Below are 24383 nucleotides of genomic sequence, written 5' to 3' on the forward strand. Positions count from 1 at the left end.
AGAGGCTAATGATTTGGCGTCTAAATTTCCTAGCGCTTTGTTAGTTACTCCATCAAGACCTGGTGCGGACGTAGTGCGGAGCCTACCCAGGGCAGCCCATACCTCCGCCTCTGTGATGGGAGCGTCCAAGTCTGAATTGGGGGTTCCTTTGTAAGCCGCTAATGGTTCCTGCTTTAGGTCGGGGAAGTATGTGGCTTTAAGAGCTGCTTCAACGTCTTGCCCCTGTTTTTCCGCCTCGTGCAGTAGTTTGGTGATTTGTTTATTATTTTCTGACCGTGAGGAACATGGGTTTAGCATATGGCGGAGGAGGGGCCACGAGTTCTTCATGTATAGAGTGCCGTCTAATCGGTTACATAACTGATTCCATTGCTGTGATGAGAGCTCGGCCGCGTGTTCGGTGATGAGCTGGAGCGTTTGCGCCATTTTCCGTTTTAATTTGCGATTATGTTTTTGCCTGAGCCATCGTTTCTCTAAATTCTGATAGGCCTCCCAGAGGTGGAGTAGTCTGCTGTCAACTGGATCGCCAATATGTTCTGCCGGGGCCAATGTTTCGCTAAGGGATACATCTCGTAGGAGCTTAGAAGCCCAGTCCATATAGTCATGAATTTCTTGTGCCGGGTTTTGGTCTCTAATTTTGCGGAACTTGTCCCAGTCTACAATAGGTTTAACGTGAAACTGAGGCCTTAAACTAGCAGACGGCAGCGTAACTGTTAGGATGTAATGATCGCTGCCGAGGTTGATTCCCGTGTGAGTCCAGTTAGCCTGACGGACGTTCTTAGTAAAAGTAAGGTCTGGGCTGGTATTTCTGCTCACACTGTTGCCAATGCGTGTGGCTAGTGTACTGTCAGTGACTAGGGTGCACCTATTTTGCTGAATGTACTGAGATAGGCTGGTGCCCTTGCGAGTGTTCCTATTATATCCCCAGTCTACGTGTGGCGCATTAAAATCACCCGTTACCACTATAGGAGCGGAGCCTGCTATTTGGATGGCCCTGTCAACTGCTTCAAATACAGCAGTAAGGTTATCTCTGGGATGAGAATAGATATTTAAAATGAAATATGAGAGTTGTCTTTTACGATGGGGGAGGAGTTCGAGAAGAGTGCAGTCGGAATAGAGGTCAGACAGATCGTGAGCTACATACACGATATTTCTCTGGATATATGTGGCAACCCACAGGGAAGTAGAATGGGAGTGTATAGCCTGATAGCATAGAAGCTTGCATGCCTTTAAAGGCTCTTGTATGCAGATGACATATGGGGAAGGTGTAGAGTGCTGTATGTATAGAGAGATTGTCTCTCTTCCTTTGCAACCCGCGGCAGTTCCATTGCCATATGCAGAGTGAAGAGGGGGAGGAGGAGGCAAGGGCGCAAGGGGGGGTTATTGCTGGGAAGGCGCTTGAGAGGGGGAGGATTGTGGCAGGGCGTCCAAGGGGGAGAGCCGAGCAACTAGCATGTCGAGAATATTCTCTATCTTGGTAAAGCGTTCGGCGATTTGGGTAAAGCCTAAATCAACCTTTTGTCTGAGCCCCCTGTGCTCTTTACGGATTTGTTGAAATGCGCATTTGGGGTCCTCGTAAGCTGGATCGGGCTGTTGTGTCCTCTTCTTTTTCGCGGGCTGGTGGGAGGATTCTATGGGATCGCTCTCTGATTGGTCTGCTATATCTGACTCCGAGGTGGAGAGGGCGATAGTAAGGGACGGAGAAGGTTTAGGAGTAGGTGCTGTGAGTGTATTTAAGCGTTCCAGTACCAGAGCCAACTGTTGCTTTAATTCCTGATTCTCTCTAGTTAGACGTTCGATAGTTTCCTGAGTTTTAGAGTTTTCATTTGATTCAGATCGAATTTTAGTGGAGCGGGAGGCTTGCTCTGCCCAGCTCACCTTTTGGTAATGGGTCCCGGTGTCCCGGCTTTGGGATCCAGTTCGTCCAGGACTTTTGCTCCTGTTGCGATGGTGTCCGCCTTCGATTCTTGGGAAGGGCTCCTTCGTGAGGTTGAACTCCTGCTGCTGCTGCGCCTGTCGTGGACGGGAGGGACGACTATAGCGGCGTTGGTAGCGTTTCTTGCAGGCCCTGTCGCCCGTCATGTGGGCGCCCCCACAGATCACGCACGCCGGAATGCAGAGGAGGTCCGCTTGGTGCTTCTGTCCACAGCCTGGGCAGGTGAAGCGATTCGGCAAAGGGCACATGTCGCGTCGGTGGCCAATTTGTCTGCAGTTCAGGCAGGCCTCCACTTTGGGGCGGAAGGGTAATACTGCGTAAAGGATGCCAAACATTTTCACCGATGGCGGAAGTTCTTCAGCCTTGAAGTGAATGAGCACAGAACGCGAGGTTCGCCCCATGTCCCTGGCCTGGACAATCGGTAAGAGAGGATTCGCCCGGCGTAGTTCTCTGAGCAAGTCCTGCGGCGACTCACCGTTCCAGGCGCGGTAGATGATTCCTGGCCGTGCCCCGTCCGGAGGAGCTACGTATGCGTGGAACATAAGTTTGCTGCCACGAAGTGTGAGTTGTCTGATTTTGGCATAATTGGCAACTCGGTCTGCGCAAGAAGTTGCGCAAGAAGAGACGTCCGTGTGCTGTGCGATGTCAGTTCACGTTAAAGATCGCCAAGAGGTCGTAATTGCTCCGGAGCTCTCCACTATTGCACCCCTTTCACTCTTTCCGCTTTCACTATAAAAATGGCTGAGGCTTAGCTTGGTTAAGCCTGGTCAGATGCGAAGCATATTGATTGCTAAACTCGGCTTTCCATGGTTACACTTGGCTAAACTTTTCTTTCCTTGGCTATACCACGTGGTCCGCACAGCGTGCAACCGCAGCCGACGGCGCGAGCCGGTCCCCGTCTCTCCTCTGTCGTGACGTAAGCGTATCACGTGGTGTGACGTCACCATACCACGTGGTCCGCACGGCGTGCAACCGCATCCGACGGCGCGAGCCGGTCTTCCGTCTCTCCTCTGTCGTGACGTCAGCGTATCACGTGGTGTGACGTCACCATAAGACGTGGTCCGCACGGCGTACAACCGCAGCCGACGGCGCGAGCTGACCCCCGTCTCTCCTCTGTCGTGACTCGTGACGTCAGCGTGTCACGTGGTGTGACGTCACCATACCACGTGGTCTGCACGGCGTGCAACCGCAGCCGACGGCGCGAGCTGGACCCCCGTTTCTCCTCTGTCGTGACTCGTGACGTCAGCGTATCACGTGGTGTGACGTCACCATACCACGTGGTCCGCACGGCGTGCAACCGCAGCCGACGGCGCGAACTGGACCCCCGTCTCTCCTCTGTCGTGACGTCAGCGTATCACGTGGTGTGACGTAGCATTCCACATTCTTTGCACGGCGTGTAACCGTCACAAAGGGCTGTGGTTTACCTCTGGCAATGTGCTTCGCATAATAATTGATTCACAGGAAGGGAAAGGCACAGTATCTGTCACACTTGCTCTGTGGACACCTGAACCGCGCCGTAAGGGAAAGGAGGAAGGTGAGAGGGAAAGTATAAAGAGAGAAATGGGAGCTGTAGTGGAGGGCTACAGAGTAAGTTTGACCACCTGGGGATTGTTAACGTGCGCTGACATCGCACAGCACACGGACGCCACTTCGTTTCGCCTCAATCGAAATGCAGCCGCCGTGGTCGGGTTCAAACCCGGGAACTCCGGCACATTATCGGACGTCTTACCACTGCACCACCCCGGCGGGGCCCCGCTTTCACTCCCATCTTGCTCCCTTCCTTTACGGCGCGGGTAACGAAATTGCCCCGCCGGGGTGGTGCAGTGGTAAGACGCCCGACTACTGTGCCGGAGCACCCGGGTTCGAACCCGACCTCGGCGGCTGCGTTTCGATGTAGGCGAAACGAAGAGGCGTCCGTGTGCTGTGCGATTCAGCGCACGTTAAAGATCCCCAGGAGGTCGAAATTACCCCGTAGCCCTCCACTACGGCTCCTCTTTCTTTCTTTCCACTTTCACTCCCATCTCCCTCCCGTCCCTTACGGCGCGGTTGAGGTGTCCACAGAAAACAAGTGAGATAGTTACCGCGCCTTTCCCATCCTATAAATCAATCAATTCCCAGAACGTATGACAGAACTTCTTTCATTTTCTGTGAACCGATTATTATTTTATTAGCTCTAATTACCTAATCAAACCTTATCAGCCATTTTGTCACGCACAGCTTTCCTTGACGCTCTATGCTATGGTATACCATTCTTTTTCCGGTTTACCTATGCTGTACGTGCAGGTGAGGTAGTTGGCAGCCGCCTTGTTGTGAGGCTCCCGGTGCCAGAAGCCGATATATGCTGACAACTTTGACCTTTGAAGCGGCAACTAGAGCATTTCTATGAACATTTTAATTTCATAATCACATAACGATCCTATAGTCCCCTGTCTCCGGTACAAAGAGCCGTTTTTTCAAAATATGAATCGAATATAATCAAGGGTTGAACGAGATTAAGAAGTTGGCTATATGAAAGAGAACGAGGGTTGGGGGGGAGCCTCAATATTTCAACAAGGCGACCTGTGGAACCCTCCCTTTCATACATTTGCATAGAAGTATTTTGAAATACAAGAACTAGAGAATCGAAAGCAGTTTTCGACAAACCTTGCACCCCATGGACACGAATGCAAAACGTCGTGTACGCGTTTATTGGCTGAAATGGTGACTGTGACACCAAGGCTAACTATCCGTTTGAGATGAACAAACGCAAGCTCAAAATTAAGTTCTGCGGCAAGCACATAACGAATATAGGAGGCTGTGGATCGAATGCAGTCACGAACTCAAGACTGCTCTGATTGAATTCACGAAATTGAAATTTTTAAAATTCATTTGCGCTCCCACATAATGCATCAAACCGCGGTGAAAGGTTTTTGTAAATTCTCGGAAAACTGATTAGAACGTACACTGAAGGTTCCACTGAAATCTGAGAGAGCTGAAAATAAGGTCATAACTACCCTTTACTGAAGACGTTCGCACCAGCAATGGGCAAGCAAGTTCGAGGAGGTAAGCGGCAGGGAGCCCAACAATTGTTCACATATGGAGGGAGCTTGGCTGAACTACTTGTGACTGAAGATGAGCACAGGGGCGAGTTTGCAAAACTCTCGGAAAGAAGAAAGGGGGAGCAGGGAGCTGGTATACCTACGTAAATCCGAGATTTTCTCCGCGACATGATTTCTTTGGCCCCAAAGATGGTTTCGGATGTTTGTGTAAACACGCAGTTCATTGAGTCATTGTCTTATTGCGCCCGTCAGCTCAATCGCAGCTGTCAATAAGCTCAAGAAAAATGAAAGCGCATTTCGCGATCCTCTTCTGCAAATGTGCTGCGAAAATGCAGCTGTTTATTTTTTTTTCCCGGTGTACGTTAGTGCATGAATTGATGTATTACTCCAAAGTCGTAATAAGCGGAAAATCTATAGGGGACATGAATGGAGCTTTCATCTTCCCATGACATTTGAGGACATAACACTACGACTAAAGACTTTGTCGCACAGCGCTATCCTACCCAGCAGTATTGCACGTATTGCCGCCAAGTGCACAGCGAGTGATTCCCATGAGGTGCAAGCTTTCCCCGTGGTCTGGTGCTCGGCTTTCTTGGGGTTGAATGATTGGGAAAATGAGCTTTGATCCCACGTTGGGCTGATATACCTGGTCACGGTGCTTACCTTTAACCAGAGTTGCCTTTGCACCATTCGTATGCATCATCGTCGTCATAATCATTTATTGATCCTTACAGACCCTGGGCAGGGCGTTAAATAAGCGAAGGGAGAGAGGGGAGGGGATTCCTATACAATTAAAAACAAACAAAAAAGGACATGGCAACGTTGGACTTTTCTAGGCAACCGTAACAACTGAACAATGCAAAAAGAAAAAAGAAACGCACAAGGGCACCAATGCATTCAGGTCGGTATATGCTTACAGAATATTTAAAATGGATTATCAAACATGCGCAAAGGAGTATGCAAGCACAGAAATAACCGGCAGTATGTCAGTGAACTTAGACCACTAACAAAGCAAACATTTAGTTTGAGTCTGGAGCAAAGTAGTGAAGAAAAACTGAAACCCAAATGCTGTTTTTTACAACATACCAAATGAGCCGATATTACCTTCGAAATTTCGATTTATAATGTTCGTGGACAATAGATCACAGAATCGATCGAATTCCATTCTTCTATAGCAAATGGCAAGAATGATCTATTGAAGGCATTTATGGAGCCAGTTATACGCTGCAGACTAAGAGAATTTAAAATCCGAAGATGATCCCGCGGTTGACACTAGAAGGGTGGCTCAAAGGTCGGGGCGGTTATAATACCGACTATGAGACCGCGATGTATTTTTTCGATGATGTAATGATTCGAGATCAGTGAACGATTTTATGGCACAAACGCTTACCCGTGTATTATATATTCAATTCAATTCAATTGAATTTTTTTTCAGAAAGTTTCTGAAAGGTCACCTGGGCTAAAAGTTGTCATGTCAGCTTGACAAGGCCCAGGTGCCCGATGTATAAGGCAGGGCATGGGGGCCTACCATGCATAGGACAGTACACGGAAAAATAATCAAACACAAAATTCATGGCACAGATTTGTACAAGTGAAAGCCAACTATAATAGGACAACATGAATACACGTTTGTAACAAAACAGCAATGATATCATTCAAAGAATAGATTCAAGAGAAAAAAACCTAGAGATGCAATACAAATAGTACTTTTTAAAAGAAAACATACAAGAAACAAGTGCATTTTCATATTAAAGGCTTCTGAGAATCAGGATAGCAGGAAATACCAACCACTAAAATCTAATGGGATAAAAAATACTGCCCTAATCGATTCAGGTTGGGGCTGCTAAATTAATCATACTTATTGAGAATTTGTGGAAGAATACAAAGACTGTAGTTTGTAATTGATGCGGAAACGTGGAATCAGCCACAAATAAGTGCTGCGTGCAGAGGCATTATTTTGATTATGTTGGAAGGATGCGATAGACGTAATGAACGGCCTGAATGCGAATGATGATAAAATAAGCGCCACATACGAAATTCATAAATGTTTTGTATCGGGACAATATTGTATTCAGAAAAATAACGTTCAGTTGAAGAGAAATAGTCAATGTTAGCTATAATGCGCACAATCTTCTTTTGCAACATGTAAACCTTCTTAATGTTGCCTTTAGTTGTTGTCAACCTCACCAAATTTCAATAGTTAATGTATGAGAAGAACAGTGCCTGATATATTTGAAGTTTAGTATGCACTGGAAGTAATGAGCGGCAGCGAGATAAGGCCCCGGCTGTTTTACTGAGTTTTGCGCAGATATTGGTGATGTGCGAGTCCCATGTTAATAAATTGGAAAACGTCACTCCCAGAATCTTATGTTCGTTTACAACTGAAATTTCTTCTCCATCACAATGAAGAGTGGTCGTCAATATTTTATTTCTCGGCCGAAAAAGAATTACTTTTTTGCCGGATTAATTTTCAATCGGTTAGTTTTTACCAGAAAACCAATCTTTCGAGAATGTCGTTATATTGTTCTGCAAGACTGCTTTCTTCTGGGTCAGACAAAAAAATGCTACTATGATCAGGATAAATAATAAATCTGCTTTCCAACCCAATCGTCGCAATGTCATTAATATACACATTCAAAAGGAACCGCCCTAAAATACTACCCTGTGGAACTCCAGTTACAATGGGTAGAAAAGAGGATTGTCTGTTACCTAAGCGTGCGTACTGACTTCTGTCTCGAAGGTAAGATCTGATAAGGTTTAAAGGTGTTCCTCGAATTCCATACAAAAATAATTTATCTAAAAGGATATCATGACTGAGTGAATCAAAAGCCTTGGAAAAGTGAATAAATAGACCAAGAGTAAGCTACTTATTCTCAATATTCTCTAAGATCTTCTCTTTGAGAATCACCAGAGCATGCTCTGTCGAGCGCCCCTTTCTAAAACCAAACTGGGCATCAGAAAAAAGCCTCATACCTGGTCAAAAAAATTTTGTCAACCTTACGGATAAAATTTTTTCGAACCCTTTTGAGAATATTGGTATAACAGATATTGGCCTGTAATTTTTTGTGTCATTTTTGTCGCCGCCTTTGTGTATGACAGTTACTCTAGACTTTTTCATTTCGTAAGGAAATTCGCCATCCTAAATGATCAAATTGAAAATGTGCGTGAGAACAGGAGCAATGGACGGGAATACATACTTTACAGGCTTGATTTGCAAATTATTTATGTCAAGAGCTTGGCTATTCTTAAGTTGCATGAATGTTCTTTAGACTTCTGCCTCTGTGACAGGGAGACAAACAAAACTGTTTACAGGGCTATTAATTTCAGGGGGTGAAAATTGGAGGCTATGATCCGTCGTTATGCGGTCGATAAATACTTGATTGAAGTGATCAGCTAGAGCTTGACCGGAAAGTTCACGATTATGAACAAATATCTTCTCAGGAGCGGTGGTCTTATTTCGAAGGCCAAGGACCCTATTTATGGCTTTACAAGTGGCTTCTGGTTGATACTTGTTAATATCAGCGAAAATATGTTCGAAATATGCCGCCTTTGCACGCCGATGCTCAGAATTCAATTTATTTCGAGAAGCCTTGAAATTTTCGAGCGCCATCTGCGTACGCGCATTTAGAAATGCATGAAAGAGCTTATTTTTCTTTCTTATCATGCGTAGGTGAACTGTGGTAACCCACGGCTTTTTTATCTCTTTTGATGGACAGAAAGTTCTGAAGGGAAAGTGCGCAGTATATATCTTTACGAAAATTTCAAGGAAATTCGAGTAGGCGTCGTTGCATTTCTTTTCAGAAATATAAAGGACAGTCATATGTGCAAATTTCTTGCTCAAAAGATATCAGAGCTCCGTTTGAAGTATATTGCATTGTAATAAAATCAGGGCGACGTTTGTTTCAGCTCATAGGGAAACGATAAAACATAAAAACAATGGTCACTGATATCCGCAGTGATCGTACCGGCATGGGACACGGCTGTTTCAGTGTTTGTGATAAGTAAATCAAGGGTGAAAGATGTGGACACTGTAAGACGGGTGGGCGTTGTGATAACATTTGTGAAACCATTTGCACTGAGTCTTGTCTCAAAATCATGGACACTGGCATTGTCATCCTGCATAGTCAAATTGAAGTCACCACCACAAATAAAGTGAAAATTGTTCGTGCGCAGGTATTCCAGGAATTGGTAAAAACACTCTATAAACGCTCCGTGCCCGCCATTGGAAGGACGATAAACAACAGCCAAAATCTCAAGATTATGTCGAAGAGTTACAATTTCATAATAGTTGGTGACACGGCAATAATCAGGTACAGTTTCGTAATTCAAATTGTCTTCAATGTAGATAGCTACTCCACCACCACGTCGGCTTTTGTGATTAATGATGAAGTTTTTGTAACCGTCAATGCGAACCATATTACAACCATCATAACACCAATTATGCAAGTGAAGCGAGCAAGTGAATTGAGCAAGTGAAGCAAGCCGCCTGATTCTGGATGCTTTCTAGTAAATCAATTGGGCAATGCTGATGAGGACTCCATATTGCGCAGCTAAATTCAAGTTTAGATCTAATGTATACATCGTAGGAGAGTTCTTGGATGTAACTGGGAGGTAAGAAAAGAGAACGTCTTATAAAGCCAAGTGTTTCAGATGCATCAGCCACAAGTTTTGTTATATGTCCAGACCAGCTCTGTATGTTCGTAATAACAACACCTAGATATCGGTATGATTCAACGCGTGAAAATGTCAGAGTTTAATGACACTTTTGGTTGCCACTATTTATTTAGAAACAATTGTGTTTGTAAAACCCACACATTGTGAGCCATACATGATAGGCACCTTAGAGCAAAGCTCTAAATGTATTCACATTACTAGTACCCTCGGACATCGAGGCCATAAGGCGTAGGAGACGCCCAAGTCGAACACTGCTCGTCAGCTGACCGATCGATTGAAGGGCGAGTGCAATCATTAGTGTGTTCTACATAATCCGGCCAGTAAATCAAGTTAGCTTTCAGCGTAGCCCATGAATTCTCGCAGGAAACGTCCTGGGAGTGTGCGACAAGAATCGCTTGGCACCCGAGGACCCTTCAGCGCCACAGCGCGGCCTGGCCCGCTTGAGCTTCAACACGGGAATGATTACCTTCGTCAACTACGGGCGCTACGTGTCCCAGGCCGCCAGCGAGATCACACTGTGCCACGAGATAGGCCACAATTTCGGGTCACCCGTGAGTACACGCTAGTTTATTATCTAATAAGGAAGTAATTACTCATTGTATAGCCTTCCTTTGTAGCCGTATGGCTACGTTCGGGTGGATGACAATGAGTGATTACTCCCTTATTAGAAATCTACTCCACCTTAGGGGTTTCCCCTAAATATTTGACCAACTAGTTTATTGTCATGGGAATTTATTTTTTCAGGAGAATAACGTCAAAACTAACTTCGTAGTCAGCATTATGCGCCGGTTCAGAACATTATTGTGAACCGCCGTGGAAAACAACTTTGTCCAGGGAACTTGCGAAGCATGTAAATATTATTTCAGTTTCAAGCCGGCCACCGGCTACAGGAGGTACAATCCGGCTAAAATCAGCCTGATGGTACGGAAACTGGTCATTGCTGGCTTACGACGATAGCTTGATAAAAACTAAAGACGGAATCCGGCTTTAGAATGGCTGGGTGTACCTGTGCTCCTAAATTGACCTGTGCGACCTCACTCGCGAGATGATCGTGGCGACTTGTTATTCAGTCACATTGATTTAAGCTGCACCAGTTTTTATTGTGTTGCTTTGCTACGACGAAGGAAAGTAATCGATCTTTCAGCTGAATGCTCGCCAAATGTATGCGCAACGACGCACATAGCGTGGGAGGAATTTAGCCCAATAATGACTTTTATCAAACCAGGATATTTAGCCTTGGAAAGCAAAACAGCGCACTTTAAAACAAAGGTCTAAACCGCAAGACACTGCACGTGGTATTGAGCTCGCGCGGTTTGAGCAGCCAATGGCGACGACCGATGCCCACGACGTCGTTGATAATCCATTTAAGACCTGCTAGCATAACACAGTGTGTTGCACATGAAAGGGGATTCGCCACGGCTGAACTGACCACGGCGCCTTGAATCATTGGTCGTACGGCACTGGCCCTCATTGAGGAACATCTGCTGCTTTTACTTTTTTTTATGTGAGTGTCTTGATCAGGGCTTTTCATCAGAACGTGTCCACATGAACTAATACTTAAGAAAAAGAAATCGTGTCGCCACTAGGAATGGAACAGCCCTCCGTACAGAGCAGTTTTCCTGGCCCAGGCAAGAGACCATCCTGACAGAATACCATTATCGCCGCAGCCGATCACGCCTCGTGTAAAACTGTAACACCCTCTCGCGCTATGTAGTAAACAGCGTTGTCTTCCTCAATTTCCAACTGCAGAGCACTTTAGCACTGTACAGTGAACATCTGCGTATTCATGAAGTTACATCTGCAACGCTCTTTTATTTACGCTGAGTAAATACGCGTACGCATATCCTATCTGGCCGAGTGCGGCAAGGTCCGCTAAGCGCAGTGTCGGTCGAATCCGCCAGACGGCGTGACAGAACAGTAAATTATTTCGCATTACTACACCTAAGCAGACTTAAATGTATCCCTGGAATTTTTTCGTTTTTGTTGTACCCAACTATAAATACATTATTCTAAATCGAAGCCTGAAGACAATGCATTCGAAATGTTAATGTGCCCGATTTTTACTGCATTTACTATCAGCAAATAATTTTGCGTCCTCGTGTTTGCATTTCCGCTCTATTGTCTCATTTCCTGCCTATAACAGAGAGGATGTGCGTGACGTAGGTGGATTTGGGCAAAAAAGCTTTCGTAATTAGCTCTTATGTATCGATTTCGAGATCAAAATAAATGGCATTGCAGCATGACCAGCCGGACAGCAGCCCATGTGTACCAGGCGAGAAGAAAGGCGGCAACTACATCATGTACCCGCAGGCGAGCCGCGGCACCGAGCCCAACAGCCGCACCTTCTCAAACTGCACTATAGGCAACATCTCCGAGGTCATCCGGCCAATGGTGCAAGGAGAGTCCAGCCGCGAGAACTGCTTTGAAGGCAAGCTGCCATTGATCAGTGATTATCTCGCCCCTTCTGGGAGCGTCGGCGTTGCGGGCCTGTACTTAGCATATTTCATGGAGCGAACGACTACATTTCTTCCTTAAAAAAATTCTGGGTGGGAGAGAAGTGCGATCTGAAATCCTCTTTATCCGTATGTGTCTGTTTACACCAGGGGGCTATAAAATATTTGCCAACTTCCGCACACGTTTCGATTTCATTTACCAATAATTACTCGCACAACACCACTACAGAAATAGAAATCTCTCACATATAATCAGCAGCAAACTGCCTTCTAGGAGTCAGCTTGTAAACATAGACTCTGTTTATTCAAACAAACATGACATTTTTCCTATGAGAAAGCGACGTTAATTAAATAAAAGCACACTTGCTAAAACTTGCTAAAACTGCGTTCCCTTCTCACCCTATACAGGGTACGCTTGACAGAAAACACTTCATGTTAGTGAGAAGTATGCTTCATATATGGTACAGAATTAATTCAGAAGGGGGAGTTTGGCGTAAGTAGGCGGATGTGGGTGGGTGGTGGGTGGTCGAGCATCCAGGATACAAAGCTAAGGGGGTGGAGAAGGGAGCAGGTGGTGGACGGGGCTTATGAAAGGCAGCCTGTTTTAAGTGTCCCTCTGAATGCAGCCTCAACGTGATAGCGTCAAAGGCCTCAGAATGACGCGACTAACTGCGTTGAGCCATACCCATAAAGGTGAAGCGCAAGTGTCCAATATCCTTTTTTTTTTACTATCGCTTTTTTCATTCTTTGCTATACTTGTGGGCGTCGTTTGGTGGTAAACGGTGACGTCAGATTAGAGTGGAGGTGGGCGGTTGAGCGTGTGTGCACAGTCCCCTGTCTAGGATGTGCGACAAGGAAGTGGTTGCCAGGAGGTGCGTCGCAGGGTTGAAGCCTCCTCACTATAACCCGGAGCCTTCACTTTCAAAGAGGCCAATTTTAACCCGATAATATTAAGGGTCCCATTACGCAGAAAATCTGGCATTGGCGTGACGAGCAAAAAATCGCTGGCGCGGCGCTGCCAGGTGGTAGCTGACAGCTGTCATGGCCGAGTACTGATTATTCGATGGCCTGCGTGATGAGGGCACATTGTATAAGTTCGGAAAAACTAACTGCCAGCCCAGGTTGCTCATTTGAGGTGGAAGGGTGGAACAAGGATCAACCTTCCAGTGCTTTTGGATGCCAGGTCAGGTCTCTACTCTAGCCCTAGAACACGCAAGTGCGTTCAACAGTTTGGTTAAAGCGGGGTTTTATATGTCGGATGGTAGCTTACGCAACCTCATATAAGGTAGAGCTTAAGTGGCTGCCATAATTGTTTTCTGGGAGAGGCGTACCTGAAGTTGGCATTGTTTTTGCAGTACAAAAGAAAACGACTGACAATAAAGACTGACGATTACAGTACTCAGTGGTACGAAAATTGAGCGCAGGTCTTTATGTCGCAGAAAACATGGCGCCTTCGACGTCAGCGGCGTGATCGAGAAGCATGCAACCGCTCCGTAAACAATACAATCCCGCAGTCCACAGTGCTTGTGGTTCAGCAGCCTCACATAGCTGTCAATTGGAGAAATTTTGTGAAGATGAATTATTGTTCTCATCCCTACAGCATTCTATTGAGCAGCGACAGCTAGATAAAAATCATATAAATTTTTGCGAAAATAATTACAGTGCAATTAAACGCGCTATTACTCCATGTCGCAATGTGCGTTTCTTGAAGCGAAAAGCGGCAGGTCGTAATCAGTTTCTTTTTTCTTTCTTATTTATCTGCATTACTCTACCAGATATTTTTGTGAACGTTGAAAAGAATCTGAGGGGATACTTAAGCTTGGCTTTTAAGAGTATAGGACTGATACCGTAAAGGGTTCCCTCAGGATCCCTACCCTGCCATTTCCTAAACGGCGGAGGTGCCAGTGACCATGAAATTTGCCTTAGCCCGAGCAGATTATTACGCCCCTGGTTGGCTTTTGACACTGGGAATAAAGTAGCCACCCGGGGCACCCTATCCCATATACACTTAATCTTCGCCTTTAAGTGTAGGGAGCGAAAGCGCTAATGGGTCCCTCAGTATCCCAACGCTGGCATTAACCTGACTGTCCGAGACACCGCGGATGATTGGTTATGGGATAAAGATCACAATATTGCGGCACAGGATGGCGAGTGCCAACTGAAATAGGGTGGCCTCGTGGGCTACCCTGTCACAGGAACCGCAGCGCCGTAGCTACCATAGCTACCCACTAATTATGCCGACCACCTTAGCATCACCTTCGCCGCTCAGGCCAGGAATGGATGCCTAACAGCTGTGCTCTAAGATAAGCTTTTGGAGCTGAAGACATAACTCAAGAGCTAGAAACAGCTATTCCAGTTTGGACAGCCATACGTACACCCGAGCTCGGCATTGCAAGCTTGTGCTTGGTACTCAGCCATTATTGAGGGTCTATATGCAAAAACGCTACTTTCAGTGATGATTATTTGCGTATGGAGGAAGACACAGGTAACTCAATCAGTTCTCTGTTCAGCTTCTCATTGAAGCTGTCTTCAAGGCAGATAGTGTTTTTCGGGACGTAGCTTTCCTTTCCATAAACCTGCGTGCGCTGAGAAGGGAATTTGTGACCTGCGCAGAGGAGAGCAAGCCCATCTGCGGCAACGAGTTGGTCGAAGGGGTGGAGACGTGCGACTGCGGCTACACTGAGTCCGAATGCAAGGACAAATGCTGCTACGCACGCCACAACTCGGTCGGGGCCCGCGGGTGCACGCTGCAGCCGGGCAAGCAGTGCAGGTGAGAAGAGCCACAGCAGAGGCCGCAAAGAGGCACTGACGGTGACAGCGCAAAATATCTTTAAGGGTAGGATACAACATTCAATAAAATGTAAACTGCGGCTGATGCAGTATATAATGAATATCCTCGAGAAATATTTGTGGTAAGTACAACGTTTTGTTGTATCCGGCTATATTTGATTAGAGCGCGGTGATTTGTCGATGCAGGTCAACGTCAATTAGTCCCTTGTCTATTTAAGGGGGCATATGGAGTGAAGATATGGAGTGTATCGTCACTTAAACGGCAATCAGGTTTACCAACTCTTGCCCATCGTCGTCGCATTGCTTCTCTTAATCTGTTCCATAAGTTTTTTTTTTTACGGCTCTCTCGGCCAACCACCCTACATCACACCGCCAACTCGCATATCTCATCGCACCGGCTATCCACTAGTAGTTTCATGCCAACGCGCCCGCACCGTCACTCTTTCTGCATCATTCTTTCTTCGCACTGCAAAAGACTGGAATGGCCTTCCCTGCGATGTTGATGCCATCACCTGCCCATCAAGTTTTTTTTTAAGTTTAAATATGCACTTCATACAATCATATTCAATCAATGTTTGTACTTCCACCCCTTATGTAATACCCCAATGTGGGGTCTTTAAAGTAATAAAGTGAAGTGAAGTGAAGGACATCCAATTTCCATAGCATGTTTTTGTTTTTAGAATAATGCGAAGATATGGAGTGAATCAAAAGCGCTGTGCTGTCCACTACCTCTGACTTGATCACCTTCCGCAGGGCGCCACTGCGCATGCTCAGATCGCCGTACCAGATGGCGCCACGCGTCGGCCAGCTGCGCGCATGTCTGCCGTATGGAGGCTTACCGGCCATGTCGGGACCAATGAGCACGTGCACAATGGCAGTGCGCTTAAGCGGATCTCGGCAGCGGCTAAGGCTCGGGCTGTGCTAAATCTGTTAGAAAGCAAGCCAAGTCAAGTCATCTTTATTTCAACATCGCAGAGATGTTAGGGGCGTAGCTAAAAAGCCTAATAAAGGCTTGACGGGGGCTACGCCCCCTAAAAACACTCTGCAACTTTGGTGCGACAGATAGCAATACAGATATACATTTCTTCGTCTTATTTTCTTTTTTTACAGAAACAGCAACACGGCAAAGCGACACTTCCAAATAATGATGAAACAAGGACATACACGCAAAACAGAAGGCATTTTTATAGAAATACAATTTCAGTCAGTTCATAAAGAGTATGGGATCTGCATAGTGTAATCAATCTATTGTGTTTAACAGAAGTGGCAAGTTGAAATTAATGCTTTGTCGTCCGTAATTTGTTCGGGTTTGCGGAATGATGAAACTATTTTTAGTACGCGCGTGATAGTTATGAGTTTTGTGCTCAAGCCTGTACATTTCTCTGAAGAAAAGGACTGGATTTATTGCTGGAGTCCTGTAGAGACTTAATAAGGTTTGCTTGCATTGCTGCGGGAGAGGAATTATATTCAGTTTTTGAAAAATCGATGCCGTAGGTGTGTCTCTGGAAACGTTGGATGAATAAGTAGAATTCGCATGCACAGCACATACAAGTGGCTATTGGCAGTAAAAAAATTAATTTAGCTTGTTTTAGGTATAGCCAGCTTTCGTAGCAGCCGAAATATGATTGACGTCACAAGTAGGCTTTAATCACGTGACACTCAAGAACATGGTATAATTGCTTCGCCTGTGAAGCTTGCTTCTCTTTCCATGCTAGGCTATTCCAGAAACTGGAGCGACATCGAATGAACACACATCTGTTATATCGTTTTCTTTGCATGACTTGCTTGTGACGCTATAGTTACCATTCGGTGTACTACACGCAGGAGAACAGATAGTGGCTGCATCACGTTATATTGGCACATTCATGTAGCGTAGCCTATCTCAGCAGATGTTTAGCTCAGAGGTCGCAGCTGTGATTTTTTCCCACTGCTATAAACAACGGGTGTGAAGGCGAATTCAACGTGAAGCGAGTAATTAGTGCATTGATGGGCGCAGCAAATGACTGTTGGGTCTACTTGGCACACTTGGCATGGCACACTTGGTGATAACGCGGCGTCTAATGCCTTATATATTCGCATGATCTGGTAAAACTTCAAGTATGTTCAACTTCACTTTAAATTTCCTTCACCCTGATGTCGCAGGCTGACTCGGCTAAAAGTTTTCTGCGTCTCCCAGTTTAGCCACTCGGCGTTGTGCCGAGCGAAAGCAGAGTAGAAGTCCTTGCAATGTTTCACCAGATTTTCACGCAGACAGTCTCGTAAGAATAATTTCTTGCAATTTCTGAAATGGTGAGTAAAAATTCACAATCAATGCGCCCCTTTTCAAAAAGCGGTTATTTCATGGCGTGTGCATAAGAAACAGCACGCAAAACAAAATGCACTCGAGCTGCAGCGTCCGTGCGACTCGACGAGCGAAAAATGTTTTGGCTATGTCTTTAATATGGAGGTTAACTATGTTATCGAAGGCAATATGATGTCCAGCTGATGGTGGGACGCCTTTGTTTGCGTAGTTGGACATTAAAAAATAGTTGTGGTTTAGCTCTGGTGAACCCTAGTTGAATTGCGAAAGCAACAGCGGAAGCTTCTTTTGCCTGCTACATTATTCCCCTATCATGCCCTATCAGTGTAAGTTGCTACATTATTGGGGACACTTAAGCTTATCCTTTAAGGGTATGACGCGAGAGCGTAAGCTATACCAGCCCACATAGAAAGTCATGCTTCGACCAAGCAGTGTGGATGTGCCTGCGTGTCGTAGGGGTAACGAGAATGCGTGTGCTGCGTGCACACATGCGTAACGAGAATTGCGTTTCGCATTTATAGAAACGCAGTCGCCACGGTCGGGTTCAAACCGTGGTACTCCGGTAGAGTATGTGAGTGTCTTGACAACTAAGCTAACACGGCGGGTTTTCGATGGAGACGAAATAGAATGGTGTGCGATGTCCGTACGCGTTAGAGAGCCCCAGGTGGTAGACGTCATTCGTAGCACCTTATTCTGGCGTCTGTTGTAGCCTGAGCCAACTCGGGAAGTTTAGCTCCCCAATAATCCAATTTATTTTTAGCGTGACGGGATCACGTCGGTGCTGTCATTCGCTTCCTATACCAAGTCTCGACCAACGTATTCGATTTTTTCCTTTTGCGGAGAAAGCAGGTGTGGATGGCAACTGATTTGCATGATCTGTTTGTCGGTAGAAAATAATTGTGTACAACCGCTTTGAAGCCAGCCAAACCACGTGATTCAACATGACGCATTCACCAGGGGATACTGACACTGCTTTGATGTGACACTGCATCGAAGTACTGGGCTGGATATAGCCACCCATTCGTTCTCTTATGCCTCACACTTCAGGAAGATATCGACGCGCAGCATTTGCAGACTATCCGGTCGTTCAAAATATGTCAAGGGACCACCGTCAAAGGTGCGCCTACTTCAGTAGAAGGAAATGAGTCACAATTTTTCACAGCATTGGGTTTTGGTTGTTATTAATTATTTCACTGGCGGACCTCCCTCAGTAGCATTGCTGTGATTTACAGTCAGATTTAAGGTTTAAACCGCATTTACAGGGAGCTTCAACTAGGGCAATATGATGTGGAGCGATCAGCCTCATCACCTCCACATAAAACTTCACTTTGTACAAACAAGCGACAAAAGTTTTCAATTGCGAATCATTTCACCATACGCTGAACCTTAATTGTTAGTCAGCCCCACATAAAGTCTCTACCAAAAATATAAATATAAAAGGGTGCTTGCTTCTTAGTGGTCTTGTGTAGCTGAAACTATCCCAAGGAGTTCATATGCTTCTTAGCTATCTTGTTTAGCTGTGACTTTCCCACCAAATCCGTAATCCATAGGGCTTATACCAGCCATGATAGCTCAGTGATTAAGACGCTCGGCTACTGAACTGGCTTACCCGGTTTCGAACATCACCGGGGTGGCCGCGTTTCGATGGGGGCGAAACGCAATTGCACCCGTGTGCTCTACGATGTCATTTCGCGATAAAGATTGCCAGGGAGCCGAAATTGATTTTTAGCACTTAATTACGGTGCCTATTTCTATCGATCTCCTCTTTCACATCCATCTTCCTCCCGTTCCTTATTGCGCGGGTCAGGTGTTCATCGAGAAGAGTGACAGGCATGCGCCTTTTGTGTCTATAAACCAATATACATGTTTTTACAGTGAGCTTTGGGTGGATTAGGGTGGGCGTCTTTTCGATTGCGAGGTTTGGAGCGCTAAGGATATAAGACGTACGAGTCGAACTACTCTGTGGTCCAGAAGCAGGTCTGGAAAGTTACGTATGTTTAACAAAGGATATGCGTCCATATGTCTTCAACTGGCGCCGCTGAAGTTCATGCCCTTGCCTTGCTAGCTTGGTCGCAGCGGCTAACCGCCAATACAGCATTTCATTGTTCCGTATGCGTTCAGGCTAGTTAATTGCTGACATTTCTCTCGTTTCCTTGTGCAGCCCATCTGCCGGGCCCTGTTGCGACAAGGACTGCACACTACAGCCCTCCACCACGGTGTGCCACCTCGGCACAGAATGCAGGGAGCCGGCTTTGTGCACGTATCCTTACTCGCTTTGGGACGCGTACACTCCTTTAGCTTTAGTAGTAACTGCGCCAAACGTTTTGCTGAAACAAGCACGACTCAGCTTGCAGCACCGTAAAATAATATCATAGTCCACTGTACTATACATTACTGCACTGCGTATTCTTGTACATGTAAGCCACTCGCCAGTGCGCAATATTTAACCTTACCGCGCACACAAACCGGCTACCCTGTTCCCCTTCCCATGAAAACTACATGCGCAAAGCATACCGGAAATCACTAAAACATTGGTACACTAAGAAGGGGACCGTATCCTGTACTGTGCGTCGATCGAGCCAACTCATTCTTCCAGCACTTTGTCGGTCGCAGCGATCCCTAGGGACTTCATGAATTAAGGCAGAGGTGCAACAGATACGTTCGTCAGCGGTCCCTGCAGGCCGGTGTGGTCGGAACACGTTACCCGCTCCCCCGTACGTGTTCGCCTTCGTCGGCATTGTTTCGCTTTAAGAGAGAAATTAAACGTGGGGCACAAAAGGGAGCGAGTCGACGCTGTAGCACGCATGTTAGGTAATCCTTTCTCTTTTTTTTTCTACGCTGCGTTCCCTTTCCACCGTCTCCTAACAAGGGAGCAATCCTTAACTCGAGAACGCCCACAGTAGCCATTACGCCATCTGTCCTCCCGGGAAGCCCAAAGCCAACCTGACCACGTGCAACAAGGGCTCCCAAGTGTGCTTGAACGGCGAGTGCTCCGGTTCGGTGTGCCTCAAGTACAACATGACCGAGTGCACGCTCACCGGGCCGGAGTACAACGTCGATCAGAAATGCCTCATAGCGTGCGAGAGCGAAGGTACGGCAACAGACGTGCACGCAGAAGGGCAGCGGGCGCATGCACTCCACTACCAAAAAAAAAAAATGAGAGATTGGTGACATACGCTCGAGCTTGCCGATTTGCTACGGAGCGTACGCGCATGACGTCCGTCAGCGTCGTTTTAACGCCATAGAATATACAGCACGTTGCACTATTATGTGCACACCGTAGAATGCCTCTTCCAGCTAAACCGCTGAATCCTTGCAGCTAAATTTCCTAGAGAGGACATTTCGTCGGCTGCATGTTTTAGTAACAAATTTGTTTGGAGTACATTCTTGGTTCGAAGTTTAGTGTTTCTATCCTATGCGGTGGTGGCGATGCAAGACGACCCAGTGTACAACGATGCCACCGACGGCACCATCTTGTGCTGTTTGCAACAACTCTGTCACAGGAAAGACGTTATTTGTCAGAAGTTTATATATATATATATAGGAAGACAAACAGCAACCATGTACCCTCAGTCTTGAGAAAGGTAGGGCTCCTGCCGAAGCGTCGACTCCAAATAAACTTGGAAACAGCATCAAGCAATTTTTCACTTGTGTATATATATAAAATATAATATAATATATTGCCACTTGGTGTTCCTGAAGTTCTTAGGTGGCGCCTGGAAGAAGAGGACGCGGAAGTCGGCTCGCGTGCTATGGTGCAGAACTGTGCCTGCTCCTGCAGCTTCGCCCTGTCATTCAGTCACGTCTTGCCCTGTTGTCCGCGACATATTTTGGTGTCGGCACCAGGTAACGATCCCAGTACATGTCCCGCACACCAACGCGCTCTCAGGGCTCCACTCATGTGCCGATCGACACCTTTCTGCACCGTACTAACCGGAGGAATCGCGGCTTGCCACATGAGGCCGGGCCGTTAGAGTTCAACACTGCTGCCGCACCTCGACCTGTTATGCAAGCTCCAAGTTACTACACCCTGCAGAACCCACGACCGCCTCAACCCTTCCATGGTAGTCAGACCGAAGACATCGAAGACTGGCTCGTCCAGTTTGAACGAGTCTCCTCCTTTAATCAGTGGGACGACGCCGCCAAGCTTAGAAACGTCTTCTTCAGCCTGAAAGATGGCGCACGTACTTAGTACGAGAACCGAGAAGACGCCCTAACATTATGGCGCGAGTTCTGCCGACGCATTCTTAAGACCTATAGTAGCGCGGACCGGCGAGAACGCGCAAAAAGGGCTTTACAGTCTCGTATGCAGATGGCCAAATGAGACTCACCATTTGCGTGAAGGACATGGCCCGGCACTTACGACGTCCTGACCCGGCCATGATCGAAGACAAAGGTGCGCCACCTCATGCGCGGTGTTAAACAGCAACAGTTCGCCGGCCTCGTGCGCAATCCCCCGAGCATAGTTGCCGAGTTTCCTGCGGAAGCTGCTACAATGGAAAGGATGCTCCAGCAGTGACCTACCACCTACGATGGGGCGAAGAGTTCTGCTCACAGCACGCAAACCGACTTCAACGTCCTCTTTTTCCAGGCGCCACCTAAGAACATCAGGAACACTATTTGGCAATAGAATTGGCCATAGCATTTTCTATTGCCACAAATAGGTCACTTTTGTATGGGTAGCGTTCAGGCTGTGGCTGAAGTAAAACTAACTGGACGCAAACCGGTTGCGTTGATATATATATCTGCCTAAGGTATTTTACCTTGGGATAGAAAGCACGGCAAAATCCTGTAAGCATTTGTTATTGAAACTTCTCGACTATATGGACTAAAGGTCCTCAACCGTACCGAATTTCCTCAGATGGCAATAGAAAACTGTGTTCCTGAAGCTACATATCAGCAGTCGTACCGTTTTCTGTAGCACCGTTTAGCATCTAAAGCAATAGACGTTAGCTTATATTCATTCAAAGTTACAGAGGTGCTACGAAGTTTGCGATATTGGCCTATAGAGAAGAGAATGCCTGCAAAGTCAAGTCATACAAATGGTTTCAGCTGGGTACAGAGCCGTATAACAGCCTAGAACTATAACCCAGCAAGCATACAATTCCCTGCAGAAGCCTATAGACTTAATATACTAACGCAGACTGTCATGCTTCCCACGGCATCGGAGGGTCGTAATCGACCAAACCTTGGTTTGAGGCATACATTTGGAGATACATAATGTGTCGGTTTATATCCCTGTCTAAGTCAGACTAGCGTGTTAACAGATCAATGCTATTTAGGGATAAATTGTATGACGCCACCCGGGACCCTTTGCAACGAAAGGTTGCGTCGAAACTTTGACACGAATGTCGAGAAAGCATACAGCTGAAGGTCCACGTGGTGCTTTGGAGTCCCTATCGTTAGACAGCTTTCAACTTGAATAGCAGATGTATGCGATAAGAAAATGGAAATCGCGTAGTCACAGTTGTGATGTGAATGTAGGGAAAACTACTGCTGCAGGTCTACCTGTGGTGAGTACCGCAGACCCACCGGAGCTTTTTGCCGCAATTCCTGGTAGTTCGTGCGGCATCAACGTATGTACAGCCTAGCTCGATTTGAAGGTTATCGCGCGAATGTGGAGTTGCCTAGCGTTCCAGGCACCTAGCGGCCGGTTTCAGAAAAGGGAAAAGCACGATTTCTCATTCTACTTTCATTCGTTGCCTGTTCCATGCTACAGCCATCACCCACGCGACGAACTCGACACTCTTACTCTCTATTCTAAACTTTCCATTCGTTGCGATAAAGTGGGACTTGGTTATCTCTTACCTTCGTGGACGGTGACATAATTTGTGGGAAAGATCTGGTAAAGCTGGTACTAATTGATGGGCTTAATCTAATGTTCTTCATTATACTGATGAGGGTCCAATTATAGCTAATGCCGCAGAATACGTCTCACGCAGTACGATCTTTGTTCGCTAAAGCAAAAAGAGAAAAGTTTACATTTACCTACCCAGAGGGGAATGGCCGCTGCTTAAGGAACAGCCAAGAGAGTAAGGAAAGCTGGCCTGATGCCTCCCTTGCCACGACAGATGATTCGCTGCCGTGGCAAGGGAATAACGCTAGACTGAACGATTCTACAAATGAACAGCCCAATTTTTAGTGATCTTAGCAGGTTGCTAAAAGAAGAGGAAACTGCAGCTGTAAACTGATATAGCATAATTTCTGAGGCGAAGTATGGAAAACAAAACCAGCAAACCTCTTTGCATTACATTACATTACATTACATTACATTACATTACATTGCATTCATTACATAACGTCCTGATGCCCTGAGGGAATAAATATCATTTATAAAAAACTATGTAAATCCATAAGTAATTATTAGCCATACCACCGTCTTCACGGAACGAATGAATGAACACGCTTATGGCCTGCTATTATTCAAAGGGAAGCACAACCGACATTTTGTACACAATATCCTTTTAGCAATCCGTATATATGGAACAAATATAAAATATAATAGCCTGCTGCCTGACTGCTATGGAAGCATAAAGACCTAACTTTAGGTCGATTTCTTGTAAACCTTGAATATGCATATTAGGAGCTGAAGAAATCATTGAAAGCTACGCCTATCAGCTATAGGGAATCACGTAATGGGGGATGGAGAGCTCTGTTGCTGGTGGTACAAACTGCTTTAGACACACATTGACGTATCTACCATTCGAAAATATTGACAGCCTTAGCTATACATGACTACGGTACTAGCTATGGGCAGTCACATAAATGCGTCAATCTTGTTGAAAACCAAATAAACGTGTTTAGGTGTTTGCGCCAATATTCTATAGGCAACTTTACGTAGCTTTTACTATTGTTTGTATTGAAAACGACGGGGCATTCCCCAAGTACCGCAGTGCGTACGTCCAATAAACGCTACCAGGTTTCGGATCGTGTCTCTACAGGCAAGTGCAGGCCCGCGTGCCATTACCCGACCATGAAGTCGCTCTGCGGGGCAAAGATGCAGCCGGGCGCCATGTGCGACGGCACCCGCGGATACTGCGACGTCTTCAAGAAATGCCGCCGCTCCGATGAGCAGGGTCCGCTCACAAGGCTCGAACAGGCACTCTTCGGCGGACGAACCATCAAGTCCGTCAAGGATTATATCATGGTATACCTAATTATCTTGCCTCGCTTAGCACCTCACCCCTCTGGAGTGT

General features: G+C 46.3%; 1 protein-coding gene across 1 annotated transcript in view; it reads left to right on the forward strand.

The window, feature by feature from the left end:
* The window catches only part of LOC146186971 (disintegrin and metalloproteinase domain-containing protein 10-like), a 63238-nt gene that overhangs the window by 32770 nt on the left and 6085 nt on the right, over window positions 1–24383 (forward strand). Inside the window, exons 7-12 of the mRNA XM_084608153.1 lie at window positions 10009–10196; window positions 11884–12073; window positions 14712–14868; window positions 19349–19447; window positions 20088–20278; window positions 24129–24334. Of these exons, the coding sequence (XP_084464279.1) occupies window positions 10009–10196; window positions 11884–12073; window positions 14712–14868; window positions 19349–19447; window positions 20088–20278; window positions 24129–24334 (1031 nt within the window). The remainder of the gene's footprint in view (window positions 1–10008; window positions 10197–11883; window positions 12074–14711; window positions 14869–19348; window positions 19448–20087; window positions 20279–24128; window positions 24335–24383) is intronic.

Source organism: Amblyomma maculatum, chromosome 6, assembly GCF_055883805.1.
Source record: "Amblyomma maculatum isolate TAMU_Amacu chromosome 6, ASM5588380v1, whole genome shotgun sequence".
NCBI classification, from domain to species: Eukaryota; Metazoa; Arthropoda; class Arachnida; order Ixodida; family Ixodidae; genus Amblyomma; species Amblyomma maculatum.